The sequence below is a fragment of the Patiria miniata genome, unplaced genomic scaffold (assembly GCF_015706575.1).
Source record: "Patiria miniata isolate m_02_andy unplaced genomic scaffold, ASM1570657v1 HiC_scaffold_24, whole genome shotgun sequence".
NCBI lineage: Eukaryota > Metazoa > Echinodermata > Asteroidea > Valvatida > Asterinidae > Patiria > Patiria miniata.
In genome coordinates, this window is record NW_024037063.1 from 12,925,883 (window position 1) to 12,947,825 (window position 21,943).

Genomic DNA, 21,943 nt, shown 5'->3' on the forward strand with positions numbered 1-21,943 from the left:
TTCGTTACCTGATGGCCGAGATCTAAGGGGGGAGGGGCGGAATCCGCCCCCACGGCTGAGAGATGGTCAAAATAACCCGGCCCTTTTAGGGTTAACGGCTTGGCTCTCGTGGCGAATTGGCAACATTTTTTTTTTTTACCTAAATATGTTTTTTGTAGCTATCACTGACCTTTGGTTTTCACTTCCTGATTAGATTAAGCAAATCTTTTTGCACATCATGCATCCTCTAAATCTTCCGCCATGCAAAAGCTTTCAAATGTACCTTAAAAAGCTGAGAAAAAAAACCACAGGCTTACTGCGCCGAGGGCAGCATAATTGGATTTCCAGCACACAAGTCATGTAGTTCGTCATGTGACCATAAATATTAGTATATTGCCGTGTACTTATATTAAATAATCAAAATTAATGATAATGGTTCTTTTAAAAGCGGTGAATGTCAACCATAAGCATCACACTGAATTTATTATACATGTAGAACCCTAGTATTTGACCCCCGAGAAAAGACAGCAAAATGCACAGTGACGATCTGCCTCAGTGTTCCAGAGATTGTACATGAATCTCTGGATTGCAAAACAAAAGCTTAAAGTTTCCTTTTCAAGCTTGCCTTTGTATTTATTAAGTGCACTGTCATTTAAGTATAAGGTTATTAAATGAAAGCTGGTTAACCATCGACTAACATGCAACAACATGAATGACTCTTAACATCATAACATGCGATCCCATTATCTAACCAATTTCGTAAACCTACTAAGGGGCAGTGTTGTAGTCGAGTACCAAAACTCGAGTACCAAGTTTTCCGAGTACAGATAGTGCCGAGTCCGGGCCGAGTCCGAGTACTTTTTAGTCGAGTCCTGGGCCAAAAATCCGAGTTCGAGTTTTTCAGAGTCCGAGTACGGGCCGAGTACAATAAAAAATAAAAAAAAATACTCGGTCTCTGGTCAGCGCGCGCGTCGATTTTAATCATGCGCGTCAACCTTCCCCCCCCCCCTTCAAATTAGCTACAACAGCGCACTCTATTGCCGCACATCCTCAAATGTTTGTACCAAGGATCGAGCACCAAGGAATGGGGGAATTGCACCAAGGCAAATGATAAAGGGCACCAAGGCAAATTTTGGAGGACACCAATGTATAATGAGGACATAAAAAAGCAAAATAGTACCCACCTTGTCTGTACAATTCAAGCTTGAAAATAAAAAAAAGCCACCTCCCCCCCCCCAAAAAAAACCCGCGTCGCCGCATGAGTTCCGGGACTTCGGTCTGACCAGAGACCGACTATTTTTGTTTGGACTTATCATAGCCATTGTATTTTTCTGCCAAGGCTAGGTCGGTAAAAAAAAACACCAAAGACTCACTGGTGCTCGACCCGCCCAACTTTTAATTTTCATCAAATTACATTTCATTCTTAACAAGCACCTACAACTAAATGTAGGCCTACTTCGCCATATAACATACTAGAAAATAAATTCAACGCCTTTCACAAAACGTACGGGTGAACAACGTCTTTTAAATTATACTCATAGAGCTATATTAAATTTAATATAGCTCTATGATTATACTAGGCCTGGCAAGGACCTGCTAAAGAAATTGCGTTTATTTCTAGGTGAGACGTCTATACTAGACTGGTTCCGTCATTCTGACTTTGCTTTAATATAATATTTATTAATGGCAATCGTTTAGCGAGTCTGGAAACAGATGAATCGCTGATAATTATGTCGGCAGAGGGCGCCCGTCAAAACCCGAATTTTCGGGGGTTTTAATATGCAAATTCACTTCGGGTAGACTTTTTCCCGGCAATTTTCTTTGTGTGCGGAGCATCGCAGACGGGTTTTATTTCACAGCAATTTGGCGATTCCCCGAAAGTTAAGATGCCGAGAGCGAAGAAGCGTTTTCCCGGGGAGACTGGAGATGCTGCTGGACCGAAGAAGAAGTCGAGAGGGGCCGGTGCGGGCGGCGGGGTGACCGGAGTTCGGGCGGCCGACTCCGGGATGGAAAAAATCGTGAGTGTGTCCGTAGATGTGTCATTCTTTGTGCTCTTGTGTGAAAAGCATACGGGTTATTTGATAGCTGAGCCGTGTGTGGATAGTGCGTGCCATGGTGCGAATGAACAGGGCCCAGCATTGTTGTTGTTGGGGCAGATGTCTCGAGTACGGCCCGACTCCACATCTTGTTTTGTGGGCCCTGGGTTCTATTCATTCAGTCACAATCACATTCACATTGGGGATTATGTTTCAATATTGCCATTGTTTGAATTGTGTTGGTCCGCAGTAATGCGTTATTTGTAGTCTATTCAGTGGGATCATTCATTCATGCATGTTTCATTGAATAGGTTTATACAGATGGTATGGCTCCAGCATTGTCTGATTATGAGTACATACATGTATTGCTGTAAATGTTAAATGCGTATGTTATTAAATTACAAGTAGGCCTAATGTTATTTCAGCCTGAAAGCTCACCCTGTTTGGCGGGCATCCGGGACCCTTTGGTTTACACTGTACAATTTGCAATTATTTTTGGTTCATTGACTTCTTAAGAAAATCACCGCCAAAAAGCATTTGAAAAATTGTTCATATCAATTTATGGAAACTGATAAAATCGCCTGACTTGAAAGAGAAACATCTTGCCAAAAATTTTACCTCTCACTTTCGAAATTATTTAAACTACATGTACTATACGCAGACAAGTGCCAATGACGGATTCACACCACTAAATCGGTGTACGTAGATGAACATTTGGAAAGAATGTTGCACGCCACTTTTTTCATCTAATGTCATCTCATTCTCAATGACAATGAAAGTCAGTCATTGCAAAAATGGTGAAAAGACATGAATCTGGGACTGAGAAACATTTCCAATTTTGTAAGGAAATACTTTGAAAAATGAAAATGTTCTTGACTATAGGCCTACCCTCCATAGACTTTGTGCACAACCACTGAAGTGGCGTCTGGATACTACATGTACATTCTTTCCTAGACTTTTTTTGACTTTGTGGTGGTCATTAGGTGAAAATGAAAATGAAAAATGAGTCCAAGATATCTTTTAAGGTTTTCAAGTTAAGTTAACTTAAACCGAACTCAACCCATCAAAGTCCAATAGCAGGTGTTGTTGAAATCTAGATTGGGTACAGTACCCCTAAACTGATGGTCTTTTACATTGGGTTTGGCATACCTCCAGAAACCAAGTCCAACAGTGTGTGTGTACAATTTCCCATGTGGGTGTTGGAATTTGCCTGGATGGGTATGGTTCCTAGTAAATTATGCTGGGGAGTTAGGGTTTTAAAGGACTCATTAGTACATGTATTGAGAAAAAATATAATGACAATATTGGCTGTTGATATGATAGGATTAAGGCCATCTGCTTAAGCCAACTCCACTAAATCTAGATAGTAGAACCCATGGAAAGAATTCCATATGCGTACACCAATTGACACCATGTGTACAAACCCTATGAGACTGGTCTGAACCATTCTAAGTGTTTTCCAACTGAACGCTTCAATATTTTCCCTGCTAAATTTCACTTTTGAGGACATGTTATGTCTGATGGTTGATGAGTTATTGCAAGGAAAAACTAGATGCTCACGTATATGGAATTCTTTCCGCACCCATTGACTGAAGATACGTAAAATCATGTGAAAGGTTGTAAATGAAATTTGTCTTTACCCATCTCCAAATGACTTTTATCGTCAATTTTACTTGAAGAATACCAAGATAAAATTTCAACATGAGTGTTTCTTGGGTAGATATCACTCTGCCAACTCGCTATATAAGTTTGGAAAAAGAATGTTGTGTCCTGATGTCCTTTTGTTCATTAGTTATCGTACAATTTGTATAAAAATTACCTCGAAAAAAAATACAAAAGACTGAAAAAAGTTCTTTGTTCAGAATAATGCGAAAATTTAAGGATTCCCTGATGGTTTACATGTACACAATATCCAAAATATAGGCAAGATTACCATATGCGAAGTTCACTAATTTTCCTCTGTATTGACTAACAAGCCCCCAGATAGCAATTTCACGTCATCAAAGTCAATTTGAACAGTGAGAAAATACAAGCATTTTCTTAGAAAACACTTAGAATTTTTCAGTCCAATCTCATAGGGTTTGTACACAGGGTGTTGAGTGAACTTCGTATATGGAAATCTTTCCAAAATGTATTTCAACACATCTATATCTGATTTTCTTTAACCCTAACCGCCTTGAATCCTTAAAAATCCTCTTGGCCAAAGTGGAGTAATTTGGGGGATTGAGGTTGCATGGCAAAAGTGCGTTACTGATTTCGTAGGATGCACTTTGTCAAGGTCTTGGGCCGGACCTTGTGTTGTTTTTACCCAGCCATGCATAAGTATAGGCCTGGATTATGCTTGAAATCCTCCGTTTCTGCTCCAGGATGACACTGGCCAAGCTTCTACATATTGACAGTCACTGCCGCAGGATTCTGCAGGATTCAGGCAGTGGTCACCCCTCCACGGAGCATATTCAAGAAATAATGGAGGAATTTGCAGGATTGAGGCTATATGCTATTTTTTTCCCATGAGGCCAATTGGAGGATTTTGCAGGATTGAGGCTACATGTACATCCTATCAAAAAAGGCCTGGGGAGTTAGGGTTAACATAAAGTTTTAGTTGCGAAGACTGTTCAAAATATATTTTCAAAAGTTGTATACCACCATCTTTAATTATGTGTGCTCTAACAACTTTACTGCACAACCTTTTATTTCAGTTTACTGAAACAAAATTTTGTTAACTTTAAAACCAATGGGTTTCTCTTTCTCTTTGCTTTCTTCAGAAACTGAAAGCACCACCATTTCTGGGAGAGCTTCTCTTCAGCGGCGGAACTAACTGGGATTTGGTGGGCCGCTCTCGACTTCCTAAATCAAGTGGTATGTTTGTGTTCACAGTTGTCCGGCATCACATAGCTGTGGTCAAGGCGTTCGTCGTTATTCGCCCATACGCGGTAAACGATCGGCGGCGTATCCTCGCTATGCAGTGCATTAAAAATACAGCACGAACAGCGACCTCATGTGGCTACTATTTTATGCAAATTATTTGGATCCAGACGAACGCCTTGGTCCATTTGTCCTCGTGAGGTTTTGGGGGTGGTGCTTATTATGCTAATAGCCTAAGCTGACCTTAAAAGACGTTTTCTTATTGGTCCATCATTGCGTGGATTTAGCGAGTGGTATACTGGCAAGACATGTACTGTACATAATACGTACACACACGTTGTGTGTCGATGTCTCACATTACACACAGAACCAATGCACAAAAAATGTGGTTTCTGACACGTCCGCAAGGGGCGCATAGCTGCAATGATTTGATGACGTCCAGATTTACCAAGGTGTGATTGGACACTGCACATAATAGCCCCACCTACACTTATTTGCATATGAGGTCGTGCGCTGGAAATCTAGCGCAAAATAAAGAAAAACATCTATAGCTTTCGCGGACGATTAGACCAAGGTGATCGTCTGGATCCAGATGATTTGCATAAAATAGTGGCTGCATGAGGTTGCTGCTTGCGCTGTATTTTTAATGCACTGCATAGCGAGGATATGCTGCATATCGTTTACCGCGTACGGACGAATAATGACGAATGCCTTGACCAAGGCTAGGCATCACACAAATACCTAGTCCGAAAATTTGGGACTCTCAATACTGTGTAGGAGTCCCAAAACTTAAGGTATTGAAAACATGCAAAACAAGAAAATAGACTGGCACCTGAAACAACCAGCCCAACAACTCTTCAGTACTGCATCAATCAACTGTCAGCTGACTCGAAATATCTAGGATGTCGGGTACTAGGTCACTATTTCTACACATCTCTCCATAGTCGGGCACCAGACTAATGACAATGAATGAACAAGTCGGTCTTGTCAAACAATTGGACCATGGATGGACATGTAGAAGTCTAGTCTTTAGCCTCAATTTGAAATCACTTGACTTCCCTCTCTTGTGCAAGCCACTGCCAAATATTGAAGAAAAGTCTCCTTTAAAAATTGAATGGGTCGGTGGGTCAGTTGGTTGGTTGGTTGGTTGGTTGACGCTTTACGTGGCCATATATTGTATTCATACAACTCAAGTATGACAGCTTTGCATTCGAAGACCGGTTTTGCAAATACTGTTGCGCATGCATCTAATTTGCATATTTTTTTGCATATTAGATCGCGGCCCATTCCTTTTCGTTTTCTGTACTGTCGAGGTACCGGTACGGCCCGGGTGCACGGACGCATAGCCATCTTCATGCGTTACCCAGCCGCTGTGGGTTGTACCACTTGGTACTTGTTTAGAGTCTCCAGAGGCATTATACAGGTCTCTTATGTGCAATAAAATTAAGACGGTTCTTTCCGACTCACATCACCCATTGAATGCCGACTTCCAAACGAACTCCAGAAGTAATCGCTGTTTACAACGAAGGATCAGGACACGGCGATACGGCAGTTCATTCGTTCCAGCAGCTATCAAATGGTACAATGAGCAACTGGAACGATGAACTGCCGTGTGGCTGACCCTGATCCCTCATTAATGTAATGTAATATGTGTATTATATGTAGTAGTTTGTTTTTTACCTGTAATTATTGGATTTATAAGTTTGTGGTAACTACATTGCATTTTTACATCTTTTTAATTATTGATTGTATGTTTTTATTACCCACTCTTTGTCAAGGCCATTTTAATTTCCCTCCTGAGGGATAATAAAGTTCAATCTTATCTTATCTTATCTTGATTATATTTCACGAACCTTGTGGTGTACTTTGGAGAATCCAGTGAAAATCGCTGAAATGTTTTTGTCAAGATTGTACTAAACCATGATTTAAAGGGGCATTCAATGATTTTTTTTTGCAATAAACTTACCCTGACCTTTCTCTCGCTCTCTCTCTCTCTTTTCAAGCTGGGAAGCAGCTGATTGGTGGTCGCAATCTGTGGGGCCCCCATCGCATGGCCGTCCTTTGCGGCATCAAGGTGCGGAGCGTCATCTCTGGTCCCACTGCCTGCCACAGCGTCATCATCACAGAGGCCGGCAAGGCTATGAGCTGGGGTGAGTAAAGTCGGTTCCAAGCTGATGGTTCATCGAGACTATTTCTGTTCACCCTGCATGGAATGCCAGTCCATCGCAGGTTACTCCTCAGCTAAAAGTGGTACCCATTTATAACCGGGGGTGAAGAGAGGCAAGTGCAGGTGAAGTGCCTTGCCCAAGGACACAATGTATAGCCGGCAGTGGAAATTTGAACCCCTGATCCCGTGATTATGAGAAATGAGGGTTTGCAGGTACCGGTTTTAGAAATGAGAATAAAATTCTCCTTACAATAAGTGTTTGTTGCACTTCAGTCATTCCATTGACAATTTATGACTGTTTAAAGTTCGCATCTATCGACACATCAAAAAAGTAAAATCCTGACAAAAAGGCATTCAATTGAAAGTTTCAAGTTTTCTATCCATGCAAATAAAAGATGCTAATATTTTTTTTCTTAAAATTCTTTTATTCCACGATTTTTATACTACAGCCTGTCTAAAAAAAAATGGTACAATCGAAAACGATTTTTTTTTTCATATTAAATCTCAACATAAGTAAGTCGTTTTGAGCATCACATTAAAGAAAAAAGACCAGGCTTTCCAATCCTTTTTGTTTCATCTCATTTGCTTTTGTCAATCCAGAGATAACTCCAGTTTACTGCGGAACACAAAAATCAAGTTTGTTTCTTTTGCCAAGTTGCAATCTTTTGTGAGCTTCAAGACAGCATGGCACAGTACTCGAAACAACTCTGCCCATGCATAAAAGTGGCACAAAGTCGATTTTGGTGTATCGCACTAAATTGATTATATCTCTGAATTGACAAAAGCAAATAAGATCAAACACTATTGGAAAGCCCAGTCTTTGTTCTTTAATATTATGCCAAGTAAGAATGACTTATTTTGAAATTTCATATTTAACCAATTTTTTTTCTGATTGTACCATTTTTTTTTGAGACGGGCTGTATTTCTTTAAATTATTTGTAGTATATCAAAGATTATACAAAGTCTGAAAATTAAAAAATATTCACCCGTTTGTTTCTTTTTTGGTATTTTTCTCCACTCTGACCAGTGCCCAGTTCTGTCTCATTTTGCTAGAATGCCTCGGAACAAATTCAGTATTCAGATATCGCTTGTTCAATTCCCAAGTGTCTAAAGCTGTTTCCCATACATGCACATGCCATAATAATTGAAGAAAAAAAAATGTCTTTGATTCCTGAAGGCCGTGGAGACAAAGGACAGCTTGGCCATGGGGATCTGAATCGATGTGAAGCACCCAAGCTGATTGAGGGACTGAAGGAATTCACCATTGTCAATGCAGCCTGTGGCCGCAGCCACACGATGTGTCTGACAGGTACGTGTATATTGTGTTCACCGTTGAGCTATATTATTAAAGGGAAAATACAACATTTGTAAACATCGAAAAATAAAACTACCAAGTTGTTAAGAAATACCTTACTATGATATTGGTAAATGACATGCCTAAGCATCCTGTAAAATTATGGCACCTGGTGTGAAGTCATTTTCAAGAAAATGGTATATTTGTACACATTTCCAACGCTGGTCGGCCGACCACCGTTGGAAAAACCTAACTTTTTTTCAATTACTGCTCCAAATTTACCATTATTTTAGTCTAAATAATTTTGTTTTGCTAGCTATTGGTTCCATGTTCATGAACGGGTGCAGGCCAGCTAGACTGGTTCCCTTACCTTACAATTTTCCTGTATTTTTTATCCATTTCATCTTTAGTGAAGTCAGGGAACCAGACTACTTGAAAAATTTTTTTTGGCTTGGTTTTTCCAGCATTTTCGAACACAAAACTTCAAACATGTCAGTGTAACAATATTTGATCTAGTATACTAACCCCCCAAATAGTTCATTTCTGAAAATTACAGCAAAAGCCAATGATGTACATTCCCTTTAAAGGTAGCATACAACCTTTGCAAACATAAAAAAAAAGAAATGACCAAATTATCACAAAATACCTTACTGAATGTTAAGGAATGACAGTCTAAAGCATCCTGTAAAATCGTGGCTCTTGATGTGCTACCATTTTCAAGAAAACTTGTATTTTTCCAACGCTGGTCAGCCGACCAGCGTTAGAGAAAACTAGCTTTTTTTCAAAAACTGCTTCTAAATTTTCATATTTAGTTATTTCGCATTTTCTTTGCAAGTAATTACACACCTGTGAAGGGGTACAAGCCTGCTAGACTGATTCTCTGACCTTACAATTCCCCAAAGTCTAAAGTTGCGCCGTTTCATCTTAAGTGGGGTCAGGGAGCCAGACTACCAGAACATGTTTGGTTTTCTTGGTTTTTCCAGCATCTACAAGCTCAAAACATGAAACAAGTCAGTTTACCAATATTTTCTATAACATACTACTTCTTCAAATCCATTTATGTCTGAAAATTGCAGCAAAAGCAAATGCTGTACATTCCCTTTAAAGGTATATACAACCTTTGCAAACATCAAATAACAAAACTACCAAATTGTTATGAAATGCCTGACTTGACTGTAAATGAATAATAGTTTAAACATCCTGTGAAATCATGGCACCTGGTGCGCTGTCATTTTCAACAAAAGTGCAATTTTTGTATCAATTTCCAACGATGGTTGGCCGTTTTTTTCCAGCATCTATGAACACAAAGCTTTAAACAAATCAGTGTAACAATATAAATGAAATGCAAAAATACTTGTTATAAAATAAACTCCCCAAATCCATCCATCCCTGAAAATGACATCAAAAGCAAATGTTGTATAGGGTGAGTAAAAAAACCTGAAACCCAAATGTTGGGACTATTTTTTAGGGAAGTTCTGCATGTAGCACTTTCAAAATCTGGGATATGAAAGCCCAATTCATAACCTTTCTTTCAGTACAAGAATCATTCAAATCACTCACGTACTTTTTGGGTTACTGAGTTTTAAAAACAACCACCGTTTTAAAGTACTGTCCACGGATCACAAAAAGGTGTGCGTTCTTTCAGCAAAATAATTCACACACATTCCTTTGTGATTTGTTTGTTTTCGTTTTGCTGATAGAACACTTACCTTTTTGTGATCCGTGGACAGACCTTTATAACAGTGGATGTGTTTAAAATTCCGTAACTTGAAAAGTACATGAGTGATTTGAATGATTCTTGTACTAAAAGAAAGCTTATGAATTCGGCTTTCATATCCTAGATTTTGAAAGTGCTACATGCACAGTTTCACCAAAACAATGGTCCCGACATTTGGGTTTCGTTTTTGTTTTACTCACCCTGTATAATTACCTTTAAAGAGCTGCAAAACTCAAAAACACAATGTAGCCTGCTGGGCGCATTGCATTTGTGCACAAACCTACAGAAAGCTGGGCAGCTTTGGTACATCTATTTGTATCTGCCTTTGTATTTGAAACTGTTAATGAGGCTAGTGTGTAAAAAATCTGATGCACTATCAGTTTATGAAAATATTTTCCTCTGCACTGTGTGCATATATGTATGTGCTTTCCTATGAAACTTTCAGGACCATAAAGATGCAGCCATTTAGTTGTTGTATTCTCGTGTTGTTTTTAGAGCTCCCCAGTGAAAATCCATCTAATTTCAATATTCTCTACGATTCATGAAATGTCTGCACGAAGGACCTTTCCAAAAGGATTCTACTTGAAGGAATGAGGTAGCACTCTCAACTGTGCGTCAATTATTAATAGAGCGAGTGTTTAAGTCAGACAACGAAATGCTCATCCTAAATGCTTCCAGATTGAAGATAATCCGTCATGGGTAGGGGTGTGCATTTACAGGTAGTATAGGAATCGGGTACCCTATTGAAAAAAATACGGAAAACGGTACCCGTTAAAGAAATCCAAGCCAAAAATTAAAATCTAGGAAGTTGCTATTCAGATTGTTCATTTTAAGGTCCGCATGATAATACTACCACATCGGTGTGGCAATACGGCTAGATAGGGTGTATACAGTGAGCTCTTTAGCTATGTGGTGAAAACTGCAACTTTCGCAAGCATCATCAAACGTGAAATTGGTTTTGGTTTTCCATGTATCCTGTTTTCATTTTGAAAATTTCACACTGACATTTGAAACCTTTCTTTTTCACTGACTGAGAAGTTACTAAGTAATTTGCAAAGTTGGTTATGGGTGCTCGATTCCATAATCTGGAACCGGTTCCGAACATTAACGGTCGGGTACTCGGGTACCCAGTTTCGATGCACAGCCCTAGTCATGGGGCAAATACTTCGTACAATAACTGGCACACTGTTTTCGCCACTGAATGGGGCGTCTGTGGATGTACAGTGATAACGTGCTTGAAATACATCAACATACCAGCTGTCAGAAGGTACTAAATTATTGTTTTTAATTTTTTGAATTTTTTTTAAATTTACTTATTTATTTGTTGGATCTCCACAGAGGAAGGAGCAGTGTACGCATTTGGCGACAACAAACTGGGACAGTTGGGGATCGGTCACCAGAACACGCCAGTTCCCAGCCCCAACCGGGTAAGGCCAGACATGAACAAGACTTTTGAGTCGGGAATCGAATAAACGTTTTGTGTTAATTTGAATTCACCAAGCACTATGGCCCACTGCCACTCAATAGGCTGGCTACAAGGAGAGAAACAGGCAGTTATACAAAGAAGGAATCCGTCTACATTTTTTGAGATAACTTGTAGGAAAGGGTTGAAACACTGTTCAGGCAAAGGGTTCCACAGTGAAAACAGTACAATTCGGGCGATTCACAATGTAGTGCGCCACCAAGAGTTTGCCACGGAGAGCTCATTTTTCCCAGTGCATTGTTTTAGATGTTCGACAAATTCGCAGCGCGGGACATTTGAAATTGTTAGTTTTTCAGGTCAGTGGTTTCGTAAGTGTATGATTCGAGGATCTGTTTACCCATTTCTTTTCTTGTTATCAATATGGTGTTTTTTGTGAGGCGGCAGAACGCAATGCCCAATCTATGACATATTAGCTCAATTTGTCTACCGACACTCATTCAAATGGGCCATGTTTTGTCCACCGTAAACTTGAAAAATGGACTCTCCGTGGCAAACTCTTGGTGGCGCACTGCATTGTGAATCACCCGAATTAAAGAAAACTTGAGGGATGTTTTGTTGAACAAGCCGTTAGGAGGAACAGTTTACAGATGAGAGGAAGCCAGCAAATTCTGTATGGTATGGTGCGATATGTATGTTTAACAGGTGCGGATCTCCTTGTCTGTACGCCTAATGGATGTACTTTGTTTTTCCGTACTCATAGTTGATGTACTCAGGCCGTCCCATTGTCAAAGTGGCGTGCGGGGGTGAGTTCACTATGATCCTGGACTACAAGGGCACCCTGCATTCCTTCGGCTGTCCCGAATACAGTCAGCTCGGTGAGTTTGTATTTTTGTTTATGGATAGGCCCACAATGATTACTTGGCCATTTGAACAATCAAGTCGAGGCCCTTTGGCAGCTCGAGCCCGCCCAATGATCTTGGTCCAGATGTCCCGGTCCACCATGCAGGAGCGCAGCTCCTCATCGGTGGCCAAGCTGGTGTCTTGTCCTAGCATGTCCAGGAAGGAGAGACTTCTTCTCCCACGTGAGGCAGTGCCCCATGCGGGCTCCCCGGAATGATCGGGTTAGCGGCCAGCCCAAGGTGACGGATGCAATGTCCTGCAAGCTTGAGACGGCGTTCCCGGATCTTTTTCGTCACCTTCGGCAAGACAGGGTAGAGGTCTACATTCCTCATGTGATCCATGTCATTTGATAGAATTATCATTTTGTGGTTTCTTCCGTTTCATCTCTAGAATTTCAAAGTTATCAGCTAGTGAGCTACCTTAAAAAGATATATTGATACATGCACGATATTCATATTATTTATGAAGTACGTTGTGTATGCAAATCCTGATCAGTGGACCATTTAATTCCTCATCGATTTTAATTCCCAGTTGGTGTACACAAATTTCAACGAGGGCATGCACAATGCATTTCCTTGCTGGCACATGCAATTTTTGACTGGCGCACTTGTTTGGTGTTTCGACTATTATAACATTTGATGGAATCCAAGTTTGAATAATCAATTCTGACCTGTCATCACAAAATGAGCTTAAAATCGGGCTTTTATTGAATTGATATTTCTGGATTCTTCAGAACAGGAGCTTTCTAATGGTATATAACATTTAGGGGTACTGAATTCAGTAACGGAAATACAGACCGTCAACTTACTTGAAGTTGTAAGACTGATTCTGGAGAAAATGGCATTTGAAATCCTGCAGTTGTGTTACAGTGAATGAACAGTCAACTAATAAAACAGGATGAAAATAGATTTTAAAGATGTTTGACAGAACAAAAGCATTGGAGAAAGGTAAAAATGGACTTACAGATCAAGGTTCAAGGTTCAAATTGCGGCTTTACCCCACTGTACAGGGTGAGTAAAAAACAACAAAACCCAAATGTTGGGACTGTTGTTTTAGTGAAGTTCTGCATGTAGTACTTTCAAAATCTAGGATATAAAAGCCCAGTTCACACGCTTTCTTTTAGTACAAGAATCATTCAAATAACTCAAGTACTTTTCAAGTTATGGAATTTCTAACACAGCCACCGTTTTAAAGTTCTGTCTACGGATCACATAAAACGTCACATCCCTATGTGATTTGTTTTCAATTTGCTGAAAGAACACTTGCTGTTTTGTGATCCGTGGACAGAACTTTAAAACGGTGGTTGTGTTTAAAAGTCCGTAACTTGAAAAGTACATGAGTGATTTGAATGATTCTTGTACTAAAAAAAAGCTTATGAATTGGGCTATCATATTCTAGATTTGAAAGTGCTACATTTAGAACTTCACTAAAACAATGGTCCCGACATTTGGGTTTCGTTTTTTTTACTCAACCCTGTACTACAAAATGGCAATTTCCAACTTTAAGCTCATTTCGTGGAGAGGTCATAAATAGCAACTTTTTTGAAAATGCACAGTTCTAGCTGTTACCCTGATAACTTTGCTTCGCACAGAAAGTCTTTGTAAGGTATGAACCAGCATTTATTATAATAATAATACCGGAGTCTTATATAGCGCACGTATCTACCAACAATTAGGTACTCAAGGCCCTGGTAATTACCCGGTATGTCTATTTTTAAAGACAGGTAAATGAAGTTTATGAGAAATATGAGACCCATTTTGTAGCACCTTTTTATAAAGGGTATACAAGGTGTTGCAGCGCATATTGCAGCCACTGCCAGAAACACCGGGGCAAACCCCTTCTCTTAGCGATAAGTGTTACTGGGTTCTTTTATGTGCATTATACAACACACGGGACCTACGGCTTTACGTCCCATCCGAAGGACGAAGCAATAATGGTAAAGTGCCTTGCTCAAGAGCACAAGGACCATGTTCCCCGTCAGGATTTGAACCCGTGAACCACTGCACACGAGTCAAACACGGTAACCATTGGACCACAGCCCCTAGCATTGACCCTGTTCTCGTTTTCTAAACCCATTCAGGTCACAACAGCAACGGACAGTACTTTGTTTCCTCCAACAAGACCTCCTTTGATTGTGTGCTGACGCCCAGACGCATCGGCGGTTACGTCGAGAAGACCCGAGACGGGGTCAAGTTTCTGGACAGCATCGTCATCAAGGACGTCGCCTGCGGGGCTAACCACACAGTAAGAACCTTTCTTCTTTTTTAGGAGTCTTGTCCATAAACATCCAGGAAAAGTTACAGAAGAAACATATCTCAAATTAGGTTTTGCCCTTCACCGACGTTTAAACACCATATACTCAGTGTGTTACCTCCCGGGTGAAAGTTTGAACAAATCATTCGGGTGGGACTCGAACCCACGACCTCCTGCTTTCTAGTGCAGATGTCTTACCACTCGACCCACTCGTGGGTTCGAGTCCCACCCGAGTGATTTTTTCCAACTTTCACTCAGGAGGTAACACACTGAGTATACGGTGTTTAAACGTCGGTGAAGGGCAAAACCTAATTTGATTTATATCAACCCGACTCAAAAATTCCATCTTATAATAGAAACATATCTGTTATAGGCCCATTGTATTAGTTGCAGAATTCTGAATACATGTAACTCTGAAAATCTTCCTGCAGTGCAGTTATCTGTTTTTAACCAATGCCGATAACTACCTCAAAAGAAAGTTCTTGGGAAATTGTTCAAAATCCGACGATTGAGTAGTTGCATATTCGTATAGGAGACTGAAAATCCTCATATTGGACTCATCCAATTAGAAAGCGATGTGTAAAACCAACAGAAATGTTGTGGATAGAGGGCAGGGTTTTGAATTTTGAGGGCTACAACGAAGACGACAAAACACAATACGAAAATGAAGGTGGCGATTACGGCGACGGACCTCAAATGTGGTAAACGCATTGATTCACATAGTGTCAACTGAAAAACGCATAAGAAAATCTATTTTCTACCACATGATACCAGTCAAAATTACAAAACATAGGGTCAGTAGAATTTTAATAAAGAAGACTACTTAAGGTTGCAGAAGTCATTTTTGTACAACTTATCGTGGATAATTGAGATATCAGAATAATATAATCAGTATAATACATTTATGTTCTGGTGACGTGCTGTGGCGTTGTGGTCTTGATCATTAAGATTTGTGGGTAATTCTGCAGGTTGTGGGTTCGAGTCCAGCCTGAGAGGTTGTAGTGCTTTTGTGTCCTTGGGCAAGACACTTTATCACTATTGTTTCCCTTCAGCCAAGAAGTTAATTGGTGCCAAAATGTGCTCGTTATTTTACTGTTCATTTTCCAAAATGCCCATCCCAAATCATGGTTTCCCGTCCTGAAGATGGGTGAATGAGTTTTGAGACAAAAAGCTTTCGTTACGCACCCCTTTACGCCCCTAAAAACTGTTTGCCACACCATTTCGGTATTGTGACGACATCATTTGGTATTGTTCAGTATCAAAAAAATATTGTCACTACAAGGTATTATTGAAACATAGTCCAAGCCTACACCCTTCATGCACGAGTTGGGGGGGGGGGGGTTCATGGTGCCCCTCTTAAATGAATAGGTGTATCAAATCTTCCTGATTTTTTTATCCAAAAGTCACTGGAGTTCCATATTTCTACTGTCTGACAGGTTGCCCTGGATATGCAGGGCCGGGTATTCACATGGGGCTTCGGTGGCTACGGACGCTTGGGCCACAGCGAGCCCAGAGATGAGCCCGTCCCACGATTCCTGAAAACATTTGATCCTTCCAACAACAGAGCGGCCAAGGTTATCAATGCTGGGTCTAGCTACTCCATGGTCATCACAGAGCATGGTGAGTACTACAGTTGCCCCACAAGACCAGCCTAAAGTAGCGATGTAGTCGAAGTCCATCACATGTCCATCCCATGTCCATCTCATGTCCATCTCATGTCCATCACATGTCCATCACAAGTCCATCACATGTCCATCCCATGTCCATCTCATGTCCATCACATGTCCATCACAAGTCCATCACATGTCCATCCCATGTCCATCACAAGTCCATCACAAGTCCATCACAAGTCCATCACATGTCCATCACATGTCCATCACAAGTCCATCACAAGTCCATCACATGTCCATCCCATGTCCATCCCATGTCCATCACATGTCCATCACAAGTCCATCACATGTCCATCTCATGTCCATCACATAATGTGTCCATCACAAGTCCATCACATGTCCATCACATGTCCATCCCATGTCCATCACATGTCCATCACATGTCCATCCCATGTCCATCACATGCCATCACATGTCCACCACAAGTCCATCAAATGTCCATCACAAGTACAGCTTTAACCCCCCCCCCACCGCGGAGTCGTGTTTTGAGTTAAAAAAAATCAGCTTTTTGACCCCAGTGACCCCATGATGACCTTTGACCCCATTTTGGGCATGTGACAAGTTGGGGATGGGCTACTGATACTTGTGACAAAGTTTGGTTGCAATCGGTCAAAATATGTAGGAGAGACATGATGATCTGTTGAGCTGCTATTCCGCAGCTAAAAACAAGCATTTTGAATGCCATTCGTGGGAAATTTGAAAGTGACAACAAGGCTATATTTCACGTTTATGGGCATTTTTCAAATTGCAAATCCTTGGACCGCCATCCAGTAGTGTTGACTTGTCCCTACCAGTATTTCAGGCTTTAAAATGTTGGCATGTAGGCAATTTGAAGTGAATTGGAGGTAGTGCAAGGGTCAAGGCATGTGGGTCATTCCAGCGGGTTGGGAAGCGGTGCATGTTACATCCATATATTTGGTTATATTATTAAAAGTATCTATGCATTCTAAACAATTGCTCAACATAATATTTGTCTTAGGGTGTTTCAATATTTGAGAAAGTTTGAAATCATTTGAAAGTACTTTGACAAAAATATGAGCACAAATGTATTAATTCGGATGTTTTGCCATTTTTTACACGTATGTAAAATATTACCCAAACTGACATTTCATATTTACAACTGGACACCTAAGCACCAAGAAAAGCTTTTGTTTTGGTATAGTCAGGGCTCAAATATAGCAGAAACAATACCTCAAGTGTGGATGTAACAGTGTAAAAATCACTCAATGGAAGTGTGACATTTGGGTTTTACACCGTGTCAATGTTACGTCCACACAACCAAGCTATCATTTCTGCTCCATTTGATACCTGACTACCATAACAAAAGCTTTTCTTTTTGTGTTGCATGTGTATAGTAAGAGGTACACAAAGTGAATTTGGGTAATGTTTCGCAGAAATTAAAAAAACGGGTACAAATGTCATATTTGGACGTAACACTGACACGGTGTAAATGTTACGTCCAAAACGACATTTTTTGCTCATATTTTTGGCAAAATACATTGAAATGATTTCAAACTTTCTGCAGTAGTGAAACACCCAACAACAAATATTATGTAGAGCAACTGCTAGCAAGGCATTCATGCTTTTCTTAATACGGTCATATGTCACACTTTGTTCCCCAACCCGGTGGAATGACCCATATATGGGAGTGTTTTGGAGGATGTAGTAGTAGAGCAAGAGTGAAATGCACATAACGAGTGATTGTCTGCTCTGTTTTTGTAACCAGGAGAGCAGCTGTTTTTCTGGGGTCAGACCAAGTCTACCGGGGAAGCCACCATGTACCCAAAGGCCGTGCAGGATCTTACAGGCTGGAAAGTCAAGACTATCGGTTGCAGGTGAGACCATCTTGAGTTCAGTCTTTGGCTTGTAACTTGTCCTTAGAGCAACTGATTTCTTTTCTTATTCTCTATCATTGTCTTAAAACCTTTAATCCTATCCCTGCCTTAAGATACATATCCATGCTCGTCAGAAAGTGGATTACTTTCTCCAAACGATTTTTCAATTTGTATGTTTTGTTTTAATAAAAACAATCCTTTATTCCAATTTTGGGCGTCCGTAACCCTCTGAGAAATGAATTTCATTTTGCACACAAATGAAGCCACCTTGCAAGAGCCAAATTATTGTCTGGCAGTCAATAAATCGAATGTCTTGAAGAATTAATTCTTTAACTAATCATCGGTGGGTATTTCCGTCACATGTAACATTCAAAAGTGAATAACTTGTATATTTTTTTAGGAAAATAGCAATTAAAATAAAGAAAAGAAATTTGCACAGAGAAAATCTGCTTTGTGGTCAGGGTTGAAGACCGTGTGGACTTCATGCACGAACATGAGTCGGTGCTTCACGACCACTCTTGAGAGCGTGTGCGCTAAGGTTAGCACGTGCATCATGTGGAATACGCGCCATTAAAGATATAGTCCATCATTTGTAATTTGTGCATTTTGTTCGTTTGAAGCAACAAAAGTGTTCAAAATCTAATGAAGGATACTGAACAACTAACCTGATGAAATTTCAGCTCAGCTTCAGCTGTATATTCCGAGAAAAACAGCATTCTAGGATCTCAATTTCAAATCAAAAGTTGCTGAATCATGTTTTGAATAGTTTTGAAAAGCAGCTATACGCGATGTCGCGCACTGATCCGACGAATCATAGCAACCGCGCGCGCCTGTGCGTCGTGCCAATGCTTGCGCGCACTGCGCCGAATAACAAAACGAACTGCTAATTTAAATTTTCCTACGGTGCGTCTTAAGACGCACCGTTGGAAAGGCCTTCTTTCGTTGATTACGTCAAAATGATAGCTTGCCAGAAAGATTAATTTCACAGGGAGCTTAGTCCACTTACTAAATGATGGACTATAGCTTTAAATTGAAATTGAATGCACAGACTTGTACTGTAGTGACAGTGCCGGCGTGTGGCGACATTGCGACAGTGAGTCCAACCCTGTCTTTCTTTGAGTGTGAGAGGGTACTTATGCATGAAGTTCACAGCAGGAAAAAACAGTCGGTACTGACTGATTGTGAAACCTTAATGCAGTTGTCTTGGGAAATTTTGAAAATGCTCGTTCAGTAGATTCTGTTTTTCTGCGGGATCCAGTAATGCAGTAAACCAATCAAAATTCTCAGCCTAACTGTCTTTTCCCTCTGCAAAAATGCAAAATTAAACAAGCGGTGTCTCTAGGTTAAACTCTGTGGTACCGGTACCTCGTAAAACCTCGAGCTAAACCTTAAGTAACCACCTGTTTAATTTTGCATTATCCCCTAGGGGTGTGCATTTACAGGTAGTATGGGAACCAGTTACCCAATTGAAAAAACTTGGGTACCCGTTAAAGAAACCCAACCCAAAATTTCAAATGTTGGAAGTTTCTGTTCAGATTGTTCATAAAGGTCGGCGTGATAGTACTTCCACATCGATGCGTCAATGCAGCAGTTCATTTTGTGTGCAGTCACTGTGAGTTTGGTAGCTTTCCGGTGAAAACTGCAACTTTCGCGAGCGTCATAAATGTTTTTAATTTATTTTTCCACGTAGCCTGGTCTTCACTTTGGAAATTCCCCGATGTCTTTTTCATTGTCTGAGAAGTTACTAAGTAATTAGTCAAGTTGGTTTAGGTACCCGATCCTTGTATCTGGAACCAGTTCCTGACATCAGCGGTCGGATACTCGGGTACCCAGTTCCGATGCACGGCCCTATTACCCCCTGTGGTCTTGGATGGGTCAGCCGTAGTGGACAATATCTTGAGAAAGTACTCTTGACTTGAGCTGCAGTGATTCCAATGTTGTCTTGTTCTGTCCATTGTTTATGCAGCAACCACTCCATCGTTCTGATAGCAGACGACAGCATCATCAGCTGGGGGCCCTCCCCTACCTTCGGCGAGCTCTGCTACGGCGAGAACGGGCCTCGCTCCTCCACCCAAGCCAAAGAGGTCAAGCCCCTGGAGAACGTCCACATCCACACCCTGACCTGCGGGCTAGGCCACACCCTCCTGATTGCCAAGAACGACACTGTGGCCGAGCGGCGGAAACTCCGGGCGATGCCCATGTTCAACCCCACCCGGGTGCAGGTGAACGAACCGCCCCTTGAAGAAGAAGAAGAAGAAGAAGAAGAGGAGCAAAAAGTAGAAGAAGAAGAAAAAGATAAAGCAGAAGGAGAAAAAGAAGAAGCGGAGTTAGAAGAGGATAAAAAGGAGGAGGTTGGCAACGGAGCCCAAGACAATGGCGCCGATAAGAAGGAGAACCAGCCAGAGGAAACCGTTCCGATGGACGACGCCGTTTCGAAGGACGACGCTGTTCCGAAGGACGACGCTGTTTCAAAGGACGACGCCGTTTCGAAGGGCAACGCTGTTCCGAAGGACGACGCCGTTTCGAAGGACACGACCGAGAAAGCCAATGTTGCAGAGAGAGTGGAACCTACCGGAGAGGATAAAGATGCAGAAACTGTTGCCAAAGAAGGGAACGGCACCCACGAGAGCAAGGAGGAAGCAGGGGGGAGTCGGAGGAAAGCGTCCAGGAAGGGGGGCAGGAGTCCCCGGCGTTACCGCCGGCCCCGGCCATGCCTGTCTCATCCTAAAGCAAGCAAAACAGCTCTACTTTTTTGTTTCTTGGCACTCAAGGGGGATGACCAGCGCATGGTGACACGTGGGCATTGGTTGATGGTAACAGGTTTGATTGAATTGTTTCTTGCCAGCAGGTGATATCCTTGACAGTTTTTTGTTATTTTGCAGAGGGTTTGTTTAGCAGGACTAATCATTCCCCTACGTGGGTATCACATCCATTCCTGCAATCAAAATCGTGAATTGATGGATCAATCAAATCTCCGCAATCAGTGAAAATCTCAAGTACATGCAAACAGTCTTCAGGCATCTTTCTTTCCTACGAGACTAAATGTGAAACTGTCGAAGGTCAAACTGCAAATCAATCTAGTTTGATCGAATTGATTGATAAGTGATGAGCCAGTGAATCCTCCGATAACTAAATCGATCAATTGATAATTCAGTCCATTTATTCAACAATCATTTCGTTGGGCGCACCTTGAAATGACAAATATAATAGTTTTGCCACATCACAAAAGGATGGATCGTCGATGGAATGTCACCTCGTGGTGCGACAAAAATCCAAGATATGTCACTTCGTTGTGCGACTGATGATTTTGGTCAGCCAGTGAACCAACCAACAGTTCACTTGAACAATCCAATAATGAATTAATTCTTTGATCTGTATTAACCCTTTGTACTGTTTGAACAGTCACAGACAGTCAAATTTCTAGTCACCAACAGTCAGATCATATTACAAGCAAGCACTCTGACTAGTCAAATTCAGTCAGCAGACACAATCATGCAACTGGTAGGCACAGCTGGCTCATCAATCACCTACAGTCAAAGCATAGCTGTATGAAGTTACATAAACAGTCAAAGCCAGTCAATCCTGCTTTACGTAAGCCGGGAGCTCTTAACTGTTCAACACTTGATTGATGTCGACTGCAAGGACCACAAAAAGTGGACTTTATATGTGCGCACAACTCCAGCACATGTCGCAGCTAAATTCAAAGAGATGCCTGTTTTCTGAAATTTGCATCAAAAACGCCAAAAATTCACTTCACCCACCTTTAATGGTTAAAGGAGATTAGACATTAGTTTCCGAGAGATT

The 21,943-nt window shown here is 41.1% G+C and overlaps 1 protein-coding gene across 1 annotated transcript; it reads left to right on the forward strand.

The window, feature by feature from the left end:
• Positions 1 to 1,750: 1,750 nt before the first annotated feature.
• Positions 1,751 to 21,303, forward strand: LOC119732041 (protein RCC2 homolog). Its single transcript, XM_038205409.1, has 10 exons — positions 1,751 to 1,997; positions 4,781 to 4,874; positions 6,884 to 7,030; positions 8,225 to 8,356; positions 11,397 to 11,485; positions 12,242 to 12,356; positions 14,462 to 14,625; positions 16,071 to 16,254; positions 18,031 to 18,139; positions 20,106 to 21,303. Exons 1-10 carry the CDS (start codon positions 1,866 to 1,868, stop codon positions 20,989 to 20,991), a joined length of 2,052 nt encoding a protein of 683 aa, XP_038061337.1. The 5' UTR covers positions 1,751 to 1,865; the 3' UTR covers positions 20,992 to 21,303.
• Positions 21,304 to 21,943: the final 640 nt, after the last annotated feature.

Bases quoted from the DNA above. Each gene is read 5' to 3' on its own strand.
- LOC119732041 (XM_038205409.1), top strand. From the start codon at position 1,866: ATGCCGAGAGCGAAGAAGCGTTTTCCCGGGGAGACTGGAGATGCTGCT. The intron at 4,875-6,883 runs GTATGTTTGTGT...TCTCTTTTCAAG, and splicing joins TCGACTTCCTAAATCAAGTG to CTGGGAAGCAGCTGATTGGT. The intron at 7,031-8,224 runs GTGAGTAAAGTC...TGATTCCTGAAG, and splicing joins CGGCAAGGCTATGAGCTGGG to GCCGTGGAGACAAAGGACAG.